Here is a 14,536-nt window from a genome sequence, read left to right as displayed (position 1 = left end):
TCGGTCACAAATTTATAGAAAAAAAAACTGTTAAAATCAAACAAACCTTCTTCGTTTTTCAAATTTTCGAAAAGCATATCGAAGTGTTCTCTAAAGGAATCTTTAGCAGATTGTCTCACTTTTTCATATACCCATATTCTATCTTTGTCTTCAATTAATCGATCATAGAATATTCTCAGTATTTCGTGTACCCAAATTTTCGCGAATATTTTTTTATCGTCGGCAGATTCTTTTTTGAGCATCGCACAACCTTGAACACAACAAATATTGTATAAATTGAAAGTTCTAGAACACTCCAAATGCTTGAACTAGTGTGATAAGTTTTTAAACATGGAACAACATAATCCGAAAAATGATAATTCGTTTCCTTCTCGACCCTTTTACTTTTTTCATCCCCCTTACTACAACAAGTAGCAGACAAACGTATTGGTGATAGAATGATAGACGATCTTCCTGTTACCTTCACAGGCACTTCAAGGTACTTGTCCAGCGTTTGTTTTTCTAGTGCACTATTGCACCAGCACACCTCCATCCGATGGTGCTTTCCCTACAACTTCTTGTATGGTCATAGAATGTACAGTAGAAATGAAAACCTTTATTCAATTCTTTATTTTTCAGTTCTTTAGGAACTTCTCTTCTTGTTGCTCTCAATGTTTCATAAACATCTGTTTGTTTAAATAAAAATAGATCTATCGGTTGAGTCAGACAGTACCTTTTCTTTAAAAGAGGGCCATTACAACTTGGGACGAAACTGGAAGTTGCTGCAATTCCCGATCAACCAAAGTATTCTCGCATGTATAAATTTTGATGCTCCAAATATATCCACTTTTGAATCCGCAGAGCAAGTAGGTTTTGATCTCAAATCTGGCTCTCTTGGGAAGTATGTGATCCAAACCAACGAACAAGGGACTCTCATCCATCGCTACTTTTGCTCAAGTGTACATAGATTTTGAAACTTCATAACCAAATCCTCACAGATCGGCCAAATTTGATTTAGCTTTGGACCAGGATGAGTATCTGTACCAAATTCTTCGCTATTCGAAAAGGAGAGAAACTGTTTTAGAATTTTATATCTTTTACCCGTCATACATTGGGAAAAATTGATGTTAAATCGAATTTTTGGTACGATAATGCCTTTATTCTGGCGTTTTGCATAAACTTTGTAAATTGTAAAAAACTGCCTTATTTCGTTTGAACTTGTATGCGCTGGTTTCCCTCAAATATTTCGATACATGTAACTGTTCGTTTTTGTAACTAAATTATTTCTTAGCGCGTCGTTAAAAATTTTAATGAAAATGATGACGGAGCGTTTTCGAAATCACATTTGTCATCGCTTTCAAAGATATCCATCCTGATAACACCAGAGATGAGACAATACCAATACTATGTCTGCATCTAAGGAGAAAATATGCATTTTGCTTATTGCAGTTTATAATTAGAACAGTTACGGTTCGAATATATGCGCGAACAGATCTCCCACTCCATTAAAACGTGGATAAACGCTTTGCTCGAGAATATTCGAGCTAGAAAAAATCATTACCATCTAATTTCAATCGCTGAAGAGACAGTTTCGACTCGAAAAGCTAACCGATTATATCTAAACTGCTACTGGAAGAGCTTCACTAAGAGTCACGAAACTACCATTGAGGAAGCTGAGCTTTCACGTCTCAGTCGTGGTCGTGTTGATGCATTTAGCAAACCTAGCAGGGAAACGATTTGGAAAATTATCCCCATATGAAGTAATTTGCAAAGGTGACATCATATACCTTCAGCCCTTACCGTAACCTACTTTTTACACGCATCTGTTTACGTTTTGCGTACTGCTTAGCAACTGTTCCTTGCTTGGAATTTATTAAGTAGTACCACTTGAATCGGTATCGTTTCGTTTTCCGGATTGGTTCATTTGTATTGCTGTGTTTTCAGTATAGTTTTCTTTTGAGTTTTCAATGAACAAATTGGTGTTATTCCACTTTCTTCTACGACTTCGTAAGTGGAAAGCTTCAGCAGCAAATACCGAGTTTACCAATCGAGGATAGCACGTAAAATCTGTTCTACTAGCTTCAGCGTTCTCGTCATCACCAAAGTGACCCCTGGAGTATTTTCTTTCTTGGCTGACCCCGCCCGGAGCACAAAGAACATACCATGACAACAAATCGTCATTAGAGGTAACCCTTTACATGAACATTGCAGTCAAATTAGCTCATAGTTGAATTAGTGGGTGATTAAGAAGCGTTGAGCACTTAAGCCTTCTGATAGGTCATGCCCCATTTAAAACTACGAAATGCCGATGTTGGAAAAGCTAATCAGGAAGTATTATTTATTTATAATAGAATGAAAATCATACCTTGAATGAGCCTTGAAAAATCTCGTAGGTTAAAAATGTAATGACTTTTCGAAGGTGTCGGTCGAAGGTTCTCCTGTGCTGCCGTGAACATATCCAAACTAGCGTTCACTACTTGATTTACGACGTTAATAATTTCAGAAGGAAATCCGTTATTTTTCCAACCCAATAACAATACGTTACTATATATCTTAGCCATGCTTTCACGACTGAATTCGTTTATGGAGAAAATACTGAAATGTCTTAAGAATCTCGGGTAAATATCTTGTCGGCTACCTCCTACTAAACCCATCGCACCCAAAAACATCAAGTCGTGCAAATAGAGAGGTTCCGTAGTTTTTAAATCATACCTGAGAAGAATTTATACGAATTAAATCGGTTGAAATGGTGTAATTAATTGCTATATTTCTTTTGATATCAAAAGTAAATTGAAACTTTTAATGATCTCTGTTTAGTTTGATTGTCTTTTTTCCCAAATATTTTTAGGATCTTACCTATTTGATTTCTTTTAATCTGAGATTAGGTGATTAGGTAATGATTGGGGACTAATTTGTCATAGGGTATAGTCAGTTATTTTGGATCATTTTTAAAAAAATGCGGTATAAAAATGCTTATTTGAAAATAGCACAGACAACAACTGTCTTCTTCTTCTTTTTCATCGTACGTTAGAACTTAGTCCTGTGTTTGCATCAATGGTTGCCTAGCTGTAGATGGTATGATGAAGACCAACTTTTATACCATCCTGTAGGTGGTCGTCCTGGTGGTCGGGATGTATTCGGTTTTTATTTCTTTGCAATCTTTGTTAACCTGTCATCTGACATTCTGTCCACAAAGGATTCTTCCTCCGGATTGCTTTCCAATTGCAGTCTGCCAAGTGCCTCTTCCAATAGACCATGGGGACAAATCGAGACTATTAGGAGTGTGTTCCAGTATTTCGAAACCCAATTCGTTCAAGGTTCGCATCGTAAGCCGAGCTGTATCCGGTCTGGTGTTGTCTAACAGCAATATCGCACTACGGCTTGAAATATTTCGTCTGTAGACAGATTTCAACGTGTTTTTAAGAGGTTACTATTATACTGCGCATTTACAGTTCGTTGTTCAGTGAGAAAATCGATCGCAGTTACTCCTCTAATGTCCCAAAATACGGTCTCGTCTGTGGTATATATTCAGTGCAATAAATTTTATCCTTCCTCTTCATACCGCTGCCAGCGTGTGAATTTGTGCTCAAAATTCAGAATTCTTGGCACTAATTTGGCAAAAATTTTGCGGTAACCAAGCCATTCATGAATTATTTGTTCAATACTACCTACGCTGATGCCCAATTCTTCAGCGATATCGCGTACAGTACTGCAGACTAACTTTTTCTACTGAGCTATTTTGGGGCTATTTTGGAGCTATTTTGCCACTACTTCTCGATCTTTTTGGAAAGCTGAATACCATTCACCAAATAATGATGCGATGCACAACAGACACTGGTACATCCTTCTCCTTCATAGCTATACGTGGTCCCGACTATTTCCTATACTTCGTAACAGACCAGTCTAGTATTCAGTGATGCCACTTTTAGTGCAATAAATTTTTGGCGCATTTACTCAAGAGCTCCGATTTATATTTCAACCACAATTTCAGAAACTACGACTATCCACTTAGGAACGGGGAGGCTCAATATTTCACAATGGAAAAAAATGCACAATCACTAGCCAATTGAAATCAAATCGATATCATTTTTTCTCGTATTCCACGATATTTGAGGGCATATTTATTGGAAAGTACCTTTTATTCTGTTAACGACTTCTATTCCAATAATAATATTTAAATGATTGTTAAATTTTTGCTATGGATTTATATTGTATTTGCTTACTCATTGTGGGTTTCTCCCGTATATTGAAATTTTATTTTACTTGTATCTTTATTTAGTTATTTTTATGTTTGTTTTTCAGTTTTTACAAGATTTTGTCTACAAATTGTAACAATTTTTTGAGAATAAAGCATTTCTCTCTCCCTCTTTCTCTCTCTCTCTCTCTCGAATGCAAAAACGGCCTCCTATGTCGAAGAAAAAAGTTAAAAAAGTTAAATTGAAAGAATTTCAATTCGAATCGCTTCCTCATCCACCGTATAATCCAGATCTGGCCCTCAGTGACTGCTAGCTATTCGCTGATCGCAAAAAAGTTCTCGCTGATAAGAAATTTGGCGCAAATGAAGAAGCAATTGCTGAAATCTATTTATTTTGTTTAACATCCTCCATACTACAGAATAGCAGACTTTTAAACCATGAAAATATTTTTTTACTTTCTTAACTCTCTCTCCAGTCTTTTTACGAATAATAACCTTCCAGAATGGCATTGGTGTGAGCAATGGATATAGTATGAATCTAGCAATTGTTGATGAATTCAAGCATGCCGATTTAAAAAATTTACAAAGAAATAATTCATTGGTTTATCATCCTTATTTAACACATTTCGACAAACACTTTTCATAAACACAGTTTGTTCTCCTTCTCTCTATCCTCCACAGCTTCCGTAACCGTCTAGGGTTAACCAGAGGTTCTAGTGTCCCCCAGTGAATGACAGATATAAAACCAGACTCATGCATACCAATCATTGAAAAATAAATAACAATTTGGCGATTTCTCGCGTCGAAATCAATACTTCCGATTGTTGCGCTTTAACTTCTCATTTAAACCAAATAGTATATTACCTAACACTATTGGTATACTTGTATTAGCTCGAAAAGAATCTATTTTGAAAGATATGATAAAGATTTGTATTGAAATACGTGAAAAATCTGTTTGTTTGTGTCAACATGGGTCAAATGTCATCACATAGTATATTAAAAAGAGTTTCAATTAATGTGGCTCATTACGTGACATAAATAAAAAATATTTTAATCAATTATACATTATATCTGCTTACCAGTTTTTATGATCGAAATATTGTCGTAATAGCTCCAAGGGGGGCTGCGCACCATAACCCTCTTTCGCGGGCATATTAACATCGTCGATAAAAAGTATGGTAGTTTTCCCTTTGGGAGGTCCATAATGACCGCGTTTTCTTTTATTCAATTTAGATATAACCAATTCTTGAGTTTGATTACAAGTTATTTGAACAGTGAATGTTATAAAGGCCGGTTCATATTTTTCTTTGTTTAATCTATTCAATAATACGTCAGTTATGTAGAACGACTTCCCGGTTCCCGTCGGTCCTATTAAAAGGCAAGGTTTCCCGTATCTTATGTGCATGTCAACCAATAACATGTATCTTGAAATAATAATGAAATTTAGAATCGTTATTATACAGAGTACCCAGTGAATAAGTATGATATACCAACACGGGCGTTTGCACAAAGCAACGGAACGAAAAATTACCTTTCTTTACCACTCGTATTTATTTAAAGGGAAGCGATTTTGTGGATATGGATGCATAGGATGTGCGTCAAAATGCTAAATCATCGATCTTCAACCAATAAAAATGATGATTTGTAAGGTTTAACACAATATGTAGTTGAAAGCTTTTAGTACAGTGGCGTAGCCAAAGTGTCTGTGTGTCGAATGGACTATTATATTTTGTAATAATCTGTCTTCATTTTAGACCTTTTTCTTTGAAAATCAGAAGAGCTTAAATCGATTTTCATAGAAAAAAGCCCTAAAATCAAGACAAATTATCACGAAAAACACATAAAAGTTGTAGATTACGATATTTTGTTCACTTCTATTGTGATTGTTGGTGAAAATGAATTCTTTTAAAACAAAGGAAAACAAAAAATTACAAAAACTAGTTATGAAAGTGTACTCGCAAACCCAAAAAGTCGTTTAAGATATTAGGGGGACCAGAAGCGTTTTTGCGCATGTCGATATATCATTGTCATTTGTCATTTGTCACCTACATAATTGGAAGTTGCATCAAAAACATTTTATGTTTAATGTGATTTTTCTGTAATTTAGTGTGACATTGCCAGCCAAATACCAGGTAGAGCATGTTTATCGTAAAGATGTTTCTTTAATTTTAGTTGTAATCATTTTCATTATCTTCAAATCTACCTTAACCAACCTTGCTGGACCATACCGGTACCATGCAGAACCCATTTTTGATCGCTTGATCACTGGAGACGAAAAATGGGCAGTGGTTCTGTTCTAAAGTAACACGAACCCGGGTTTACAGTCCAAAAAGGCTTTTTTGTGCGTTTAGTGATCTCCGGGGTGTTGAACGAAAAAAATCAAGAAGATATATGCTTCTTCCTTCAACAAACGAAAGAAATCTTCATAATCTCGTCTTCATCCAATTAACTGTTCTTCATATCAACTATAAATTCTTCACGTGTTTGGAGTCGATCCCAAAACCCCGTCAACAGAAAATTAAGTGATAAAAAAGTTTTTTTGTTTCCTCTTGTGCGAACCGATCCCCACCAATTCATCGTTTTCTCGTTTGTTTTTTCCGTTGATATCATTATCAAATACCAATTTACTCCTCTCAGCCACTTCTTGTTTCCCGCATCGGACTAACGTTTTTAAGCTGTTTTCATTATATTATCCCTGTTCATTTTTTCAGCATATCATAGTTCGTACGTTGTCTGCATTCATCAATTTTTATTTTCATTTTTCCTCTATCTTTCTCATCCGTACATACAAAACCGTGATCAGAGCAGCAAGATCGACTTGGGAACTGACGATAATAAACTAACGTAAAGAACCATTTTAGAGAGGTCAATATGTGGCCGGAAAAGGAGAAGAAGAATAAAATAACGATAGTCGAAAGAGATCTAGAGCAATTTAATATCACCAACTGAAAAACTCCAGCCAGTAATAGAAAGACGTGAAGTTTTCCCAATGCTTCCCAGTTTCTTTAACAAAAACATAATCAACATCTCTGAGATATTACTTATAAGTTGTGGTACTTATTCGAGAGACATTCTGTGTATGCCTTATCTTTAAGTAAATTAATTAAAAGTTACTAACCTGGCCGTATCAACGGTAGGTATAAGTGCTTGCATGATATTTTTACACTCATCGACTCTTTCGGTTTTCACGACCGCCGGCCAAAATTTCCAATTTCCTTTCATTTTGTAACTGTAGCTGTAATCGAAAATTATACCTTCAGCGGGAATGGATACCTCAAGTTTTTCCAAGCAGGCGGGATATGGCCATTTTTCATTTTCACCTCTCCACAATTCCCTATAAAACTCGTCGAATTTATCCCTTGAATCTTGATCGAGAATTGAAGCTACACCCCAAACACCTGAGAAAATAGTATATTGTACAACAAGTGAGAAAAATATCTTCGAAGCGCAAAAGTTGATAGAGAAACGTAATGAACTTTGAAAACATTATTGTGTTCAAGTTCTTGTGGCGCTGGAGATTTAATCTTGTCTACTACACTTGATATTTTTTATATTATTAACATTGGAGTCCCAAGCCCAAAATCTTACAAAACATGGATGTGAACACAATGGACAAGATTTTTGCTGGAATTACTCCAGAATATCATTTCAAATGATAATCCATTGCTTCCACCGGATTTAAGGCTGTGCAATAGTTTATAAAATTGGTCTACGAGGGTTATTTTTTCAACCTCAAATAGGCAGTAAAGAAAAAATATGGACCTTGACGATTAAGGCATTTGTCATATCTGTGAACACACTTTGAAAAACCGTCTTCATAAAATGTAACCGCCATTGATTGGAAGTAGATTGTGACGATTTCTAACAAGACAGTTTGAAAGCGCCGCCCGTGAAGTCACCGCTTAAATTCAGGAAAAAGATGAAAATCACTCCGCTGCTACTATTCTAAGCTGTGACTTTTTGTTAGTTATATTAACGTGGGTATAGATCGACCAGCATATCGAGTATCTCGTGCAGTCAACATCGGTTAGTACAGTCAGTGCAGAAATTATATAGAGAACTGTTGTAATAATTCTGTGTTCGTTACTTTGAAAATGCCTTTGAACAGTAAAGTGAAAAACAAGGTTCTGATTGGACAAAGCAGAGATGAAAAAAAATAGGCTATTGGCTATTTTACGTAGGTGCATAGTTAATTTCCATTTTCACAGAAAAAAGAATTCCTACTCTCAGGGTAATTCATAGAAATATCATTGGCGATATGGACTATCAGCGTTGCAAAGAGTCTTTGAGAAAAAATATTCATAAACTTGGATTTCGATGGAGGAAGGTGAAAACGAACAGAAAAATATTAATAGAATTCTTGAAAAAAAATGCGGACCTACAGAGAAGAGGGTCGACCTATTATTTAAATGGATGAAACTTATATTCATGCTACACACACGCACCAAAAAGGCTGGAGTGATAATACCGAGGATGGTCTAAAAAAACCTGTTAGTAAAGGACAACGTTTAATCATAATACATGCAGGTGGAGAAAATGGATTTGTGCCTATGCTTATATAAGATGGAAATCGAATTGCAATATAGGTGATTATCATAATGAGATGAATTTTAATATTTATAAAAAATGGGTGTTAGAACAGTTGATTCCGAATTTGCCGCCAAAGAGCGTTGTGGTTATCGATAATGCACCTTATCATAATAAACAAATCGACAAAATGCCAACGACATTGACCAAAAATCCGAGATGCAATCATGGTTATCAGAGAGAAATATTACTAACCCTCTCTGTTTATCGTTTGCGCATCTCAGAGGCAAAGCTATGTTGGTCGATCTTTACTGCTATCGTGTTACATATTTTTATTTTTATGTCTTCGACTATTTCTAAAAGAACTCAGGATTTTATCTCAACACAATCACGAGACACCTCGTGGGTTCTCTCCATAGTAAAATTCCTAAGAATGGAACCAGCATGACGCATATGTCTTCAGCTCTTCGTCAAGACGCTCAACGGATTAGAGGAATTAGAGTACAGTAAGCATTCCACGCCTTTGAATGGCACCAGTATTTTCGCAGCGATTCACGCTACTAGCACGAAGTGAGGCATGTGCGGCAGGCATATGGTTAATACTATAATGTTTTTCGTATTATTTATTTACACTCTTCCTATTCCTGGGGTAAATAAATGAACACTGCCTCTTACGTTCTTAATTTATTTACACACTATACACTATTTATAATAATGCACTTATAAACTTCACTTAAATAATTTCTGCGCTTACTTTTCTAATTCGTTCTATTCACTATGACTATTTATTTAAAACTAACTGCGCTACATTATGTACTTATACGTCTATCCCAGAAGAATTTTCTAGATTTAGAACAAAAAGAAACAAAACAAATAAATAAATAGACCTTCCGGATAATTATTTAAAAGATATACTGTAAATGCACCGCCTGCTATAATAAGAAGTTCTATAAGCAAACGTCAAAGGTGCGTCCGCCATATATAAAAAATAGATGAAAGGCGCTACGCGAATTCGTCGAATTTTAAATTCCTTTATGGCTGGCGTGAGGACCCATTTCGAAAACTTATTCATAACAGTATGTTTGTTATAAAAACATCAGGAAATTCACTTTCTTAACAGTAAAATGACTTTTGTTATGATTTGTTAGCGATTCAAATTTTCACTTTTCAAAGTCGTGCCCTTCTTTGTAAAATTCATTTGTGAAAAATTGAGTATTTCGAAATTTTTAAAATCCAATTTCCTCTACATTAGAGGATATTTTAAGTAGAAAATACTTTGTCTTTAGATAAATCGAAAAATATTTACCAGATTGAATCAATGCAACTTGCGTCCATATATCCAAATATTTAACTTGATCTTCTCGTTTGGGATTTTCAGTAACGGCGTCGTCCATATGCATTTGAAATATATTTATCATATTTAGAACCAGACTGATCTCTCCAGGATTACAAAATTGTATACAATTTTTTCTTATAAACATCAACGACGGCGGTATGATCCAATATAGCATGTCGTGAATGAAATCTTTTTTCTCGGGGCCGCACCATATCGGATTACAAGTTGGTAACCACGATTCGACGAAAGGTTCCCAACCTAGTGTTACCGGTTCCATATAGATCATTCCGCAACGAGAAACCTGTAAATTGATAGGTTAATACAACCTCATATAATTTGATGTCTTTGAGGTTTCAAAGCGCGTTGATTACGCGTGCAGACAACTGGTGCAGTAAACAGAAAGTCGTGGAGACAAAATTAAAGCAGAATATCGTGGAAAAGTTAATGATGAACGTGACGAACCGTTGCAGGAGACGCTTGTTCCAGATCCATGACCTCAAATATAAGAGACATCGAACTTGTCATCGACATAACTTCCCCTGACATCAAACATAGTTTTCTATTGTCGTCTAAAACACTATTCATATTTTCAATCCAAACGGCGTCTACGGGTCCATCGAATATCATCCATTTTCTATGTGGACTGGGATTTGTGCAAAAATTTCTAAATCCTGTGGCTATAACGCCATCGAACCACTCGTAGGATACCGGGTCGAATTGACCGTACAATTGTCCCATTGTAATGGCTTTTGGATTCATGGTAAGCATTTCCACTTTCTCTTCGGGAAGACCTAGAATTTACAATAAAAAAAAGAAGAGTACGAGTGTCATACCAAATGTGAGGATAGAGAATAGAAAGTTATTTATACATCGTTGAGAAGCTTACATTGTTGTCTATTTTTTAACATAATATCAGTTTATTTCTTGAAAGGCATTTGAAGACAGTACTCCAGCTTTTGTATTTCTAAATCTAAGAAGTCTCCCTTCAATCCGTTGAGGAAACTTGTGATCTCTGCTGGAACTTTATCGTCGCTGTTGGAAAGTTAGTGTTTCTTGGGAAACAGGTGATATCTCTGGGGACTAAGTCCAAGTTGTGTTTGACAAGCGACATAGGATCGGACGATGTCGGGAAAAAGTACTTTTACCAACATCAAACGTCCTTTGCTGCAATTCTGAACTCTTCGCCGGAGTTTGTCTTATTGTCTTCCTACGTTGTATGGAATCGAAGAGAAATACCTCCTTCCGATACCAAAACACAGTTGCCATAAATACCCACCCACATCTAATGTGTCAATAGAGTCCGATAACTTCTTCTTGTTGCCTACCTCACACATTATTGAAGAAAATTGCAAGCACAGTCAAGAAAGTGAAAGAATAGAGACGTATTTCTGTAACCGGTTTCGGTGTTTTTGCATCTCATCAGAGCGAGTATTGCTTGGTACCATCTTCGCGCCCTATTACGAAATATTAGATCTGGTGAATCAAGCTTAGTTGTCTATAATATGAAAAAAAATTCGATAAAAAATAGACATTATGTTCTTTGAAGGAGATGTTATTTTGTTTCAAATTTACCTTGTTTGTTCATTAGCGTAAGGGTATCTGCCAAAACTCTCAACGTCGAAGTTTTACCAGCTAATGGGTAACCGACTATCATGAACCCCCATCGAACTATCATCATTTCGTAAGTTTGAATCACTTTGGTTATAACACAATCTTTCGGTATTAATTTCCGTTTTTCGCAACATATTTTCATGCATTCCACTAATTTAGTATAATCGGCTTCCGGTAAAACGACTCCCGGAAACAAATCACTTATAATACCGTCGAATAAAGGTAAATCTTGATTTAAAAATTTTGGCAAATTTACGTCTAAAATGGCGCGTAACAGCAATATGTCTTCTTCTAGATCGGGAAATTTTCTTTTGTTATTACCCGCTGCAGAAAGTACCGACTTCACAGCTCTCATTCCTAGAAGACAAAAAAAAATTGAAACTAAACTCCTGGACCAGAGTAGTAGAGAGCTCTAGCAAAATTCTAGAAAACGATTTGAGAGCTCTGGCAACGTGGCATTGATAGGGGTCACTCTGGGCTAGTTTTTTAAACTGACTTTGGGATGATTCCGTGTTTAACGAGCACAGAGCCCCCCTTTACGTTTAGAAAACGTGAAAAGTTTTGAAAGTCCATAAGCATTGAACAAAATTAACATTGTTTGGGTCAAAAATACAAGACAAGACGAGCAGCAAGGATTCAGATCAGGAAGATCCAGGGTAGATGAAATATTTATCCTACGACAACTGGTTGAAAGGTCCATAGAATATGAAAAACCAGACTTTTCATGATTCCTTGACCTCACAAAAGCGTTTGTTCGTATTAAGCTCGCATTAATGGTAAAGAAACGAAATCATTATCAGTCAACAGCGCTATTAGACAAAAAGATTCGCTTAGTCCCATTTTAATTAATATGATAATAAATGAAATCCAAGTACCTTGGAATTGACATTACCAGTTAGAGAGGCGTTGAAGACGTTAGAGGTCAAGTATCCAGAGCAAATAAGGTCTGGGGATGTCTTCAGAATTCGTAAGGCTAGAAATATCCAAAACGAAACAATTCTTGAAAACGAGAGGAATGAAAATTCTCAGGAGAATCTCGGAAAGAACCCTATGAACCGAGAAAGAAGTGAAAACGTCAGACGATCATTTGATTACATCAATTATTGGGTGTTACAGCGTAAGACGAAATTGAACCAACATATAAGTCTAATGACAAACGAAAGACTTGTAAAAATAGCAAGGAATAATTCTCCAATTGGAACACGTAGTAGAGGTCCACCACTTAAGTGATGAAAATCTAGAGCTAGGTGGAGGAAAGATATCGAAGAAGGAACAGACGATACCATGGAATGAAGTAGTAGAAAATTCCAGTCAGTTGACGGGGGCACGGATCGTGTGAGGGTGTTTGAGGTGTGCGTAATTTTAAATAAATAATAATCAAAATAATCAATCTCATCAATTAATCTATAGGACTATAAACTAGGCGAATCCTTCTTCAAATAACCAAATTTGCTGTTTTCACTTTTTCATCGGGACAACTCTCCTTCTCACACTTTGATAATAGACATGGCTAAAATTGCACTTAGAATTGGTTGAACACCCACCGGAATCACCATATCTGGTACCCAGTGAGTTTTTCCTATTTTCTAATATTAAAGTCTCACTTGCAGGAGAAATATTATCAAAAGACGAGGACGTTATCACATACTTTAATCTCTTTTTTGAGTAAGTAAACAGTAAGAGCATCGCTACACTAAATGTATAGACTCTGTTACAAAGAAAAATAAACATAGGAAATAAATGTCTTGTTTCTTTGTTAGATCAGTCAATTTTGGCCATAAGGTGTGTTTTTAAACCATGAAAATATACTATTAAGGTTAGAATACTTACCGTAATCGTAATGATTTTGTGACGACAATTGTTCCGAACATAACCTATATACAGTAACGATTTTCACAGACAAATTCCTCGCGTCTACAAACCCATACGAATATAAAGAAATTTCTCCAATCATCGCGTAATCTGGTACCATCATGGCTACAGTTCGAAACAACACCTTAAAATTATGGAAATATCAAAACATTTTTATCACAAATAAAAATATGGCGGTGCTCGGCTTCATTGTAATAAACGTTTATAAACCTTCCAATATTATTATTCTACATAATGCTATTGTAAAATCCTTCTCGGATCTTTGTGACCAATAATGTTAAATGGAACCCTATAGCAAGCAAGGGGTAAATCTGGTCTTAAATAATAGATACAACAAAGTTGTAAAAGTACAGATATGGCACAAAAATTCATAGTTTTTTCAGTTAATTTCCTCACTAGATGTATATTTCTGCCACCTCTTTTTGGTGCTGGATTCCTTGGACAGCTATATGCGCACCAACTTCTCGACCTCACCGTCGGTGTTGAATTTTTGACCTCCGAATGCTTCTTTCAGTGATCCAAAAATGTTGATTAATCCGGACTGTAGGAGCTATGTGCTAGTATCTCCCACGTCAGGTCTAATATTGTATCGAACGTGTGACGCATGGTATGAGGTAGCGCAGAATACAGTACACATAATCTAACCCGCGGACCTGGTTGTCTTCGCTTCTCCCTTCTTCCTCTTTAAAGGACACCTTTCTTTCGGGAGTGTGATAGTGCATTCATATTGAAAATTTGCGCTAAAAAATCGTTGCTTCAGCAAGTGACTACAAACTACTAGCCGCATGCATATTTGCGCGATGTTTCGGACCCCATCGCGTCGTTACTTTGCTAAATTGAAGGTTTTCGTGGATGATATACTCTACATTACCAAGACTAATACCAAGTTCAGTCCAAGTTTTTCGAACAATCCTTCCTACGGTCCTTCAAAATGAGTTGGTTCACGCGGCGATTGTTGTCTGGTGTGATGCTTGTTCGCAGTTGAGAACATGCGGCTCTTCTCGATGGTTTTTTAG

At 36.1% G+C, this 14,536-nt stretch overlaps 1 protein-coding gene across 1 annotated transcript in view; it reads right to left on the bottom strand.

The window, feature by feature from the left end:
* The window catches only part of LOC130441683 (dynein axonemal heavy chain 7), a 77,277-nt gene that overhangs the window by 40,374 nt on the left and 22,367 nt on the right, over window positions 1–14,536 (bottom strand). The window contains exons 13-20 of the mRNA XM_056775466.1: window positions 13,479–13,644; window positions 11,610–12,005; window positions 10,500–10,828; window positions 10,008–10,338; window positions 7,293–7,572; window positions 5,254–5,598; window positions 2,345–2,691; window positions 47–250 (exon numbers count right to left, since the gene is read on the bottom strand). Coding sequence (XP_056631444.1) covers window positions 47–250; window positions 2,345–2,691; window positions 5,254–5,598; window positions 7,293–7,572; window positions 10,008–10,338; window positions 10,500–10,828; window positions 11,610–12,005; window positions 13,479–13,644 — 2,398 coding nt within the window. The remainder of the gene's footprint in view (window positions 1–46; window positions 251–2,344; window positions 2,692–5,253; window positions 5,599–7,292; window positions 7,573–10,007; window positions 10,339–10,499; window positions 10,829–11,609; window positions 12,006–13,478; window positions 13,645–14,536) is intronic.

This window comes from Diorhabda sublineata, chromosome 3, assembly GCF_026230105.1.
Source record: "Diorhabda sublineata isolate icDioSubl1.1 chromosome 3, icDioSubl1.1, whole genome shotgun sequence".
NCBI classification, from domain to species: Eukaryota; Metazoa; Arthropoda; class Insecta; order Coleoptera; family Chrysomelidae; genus Diorhabda; species Diorhabda sublineata.
The sequence above is the reverse complement of the archived record's forward strand: the minus strand, read 5'-3'. Positions and strand labels throughout refer to the sequence as shown.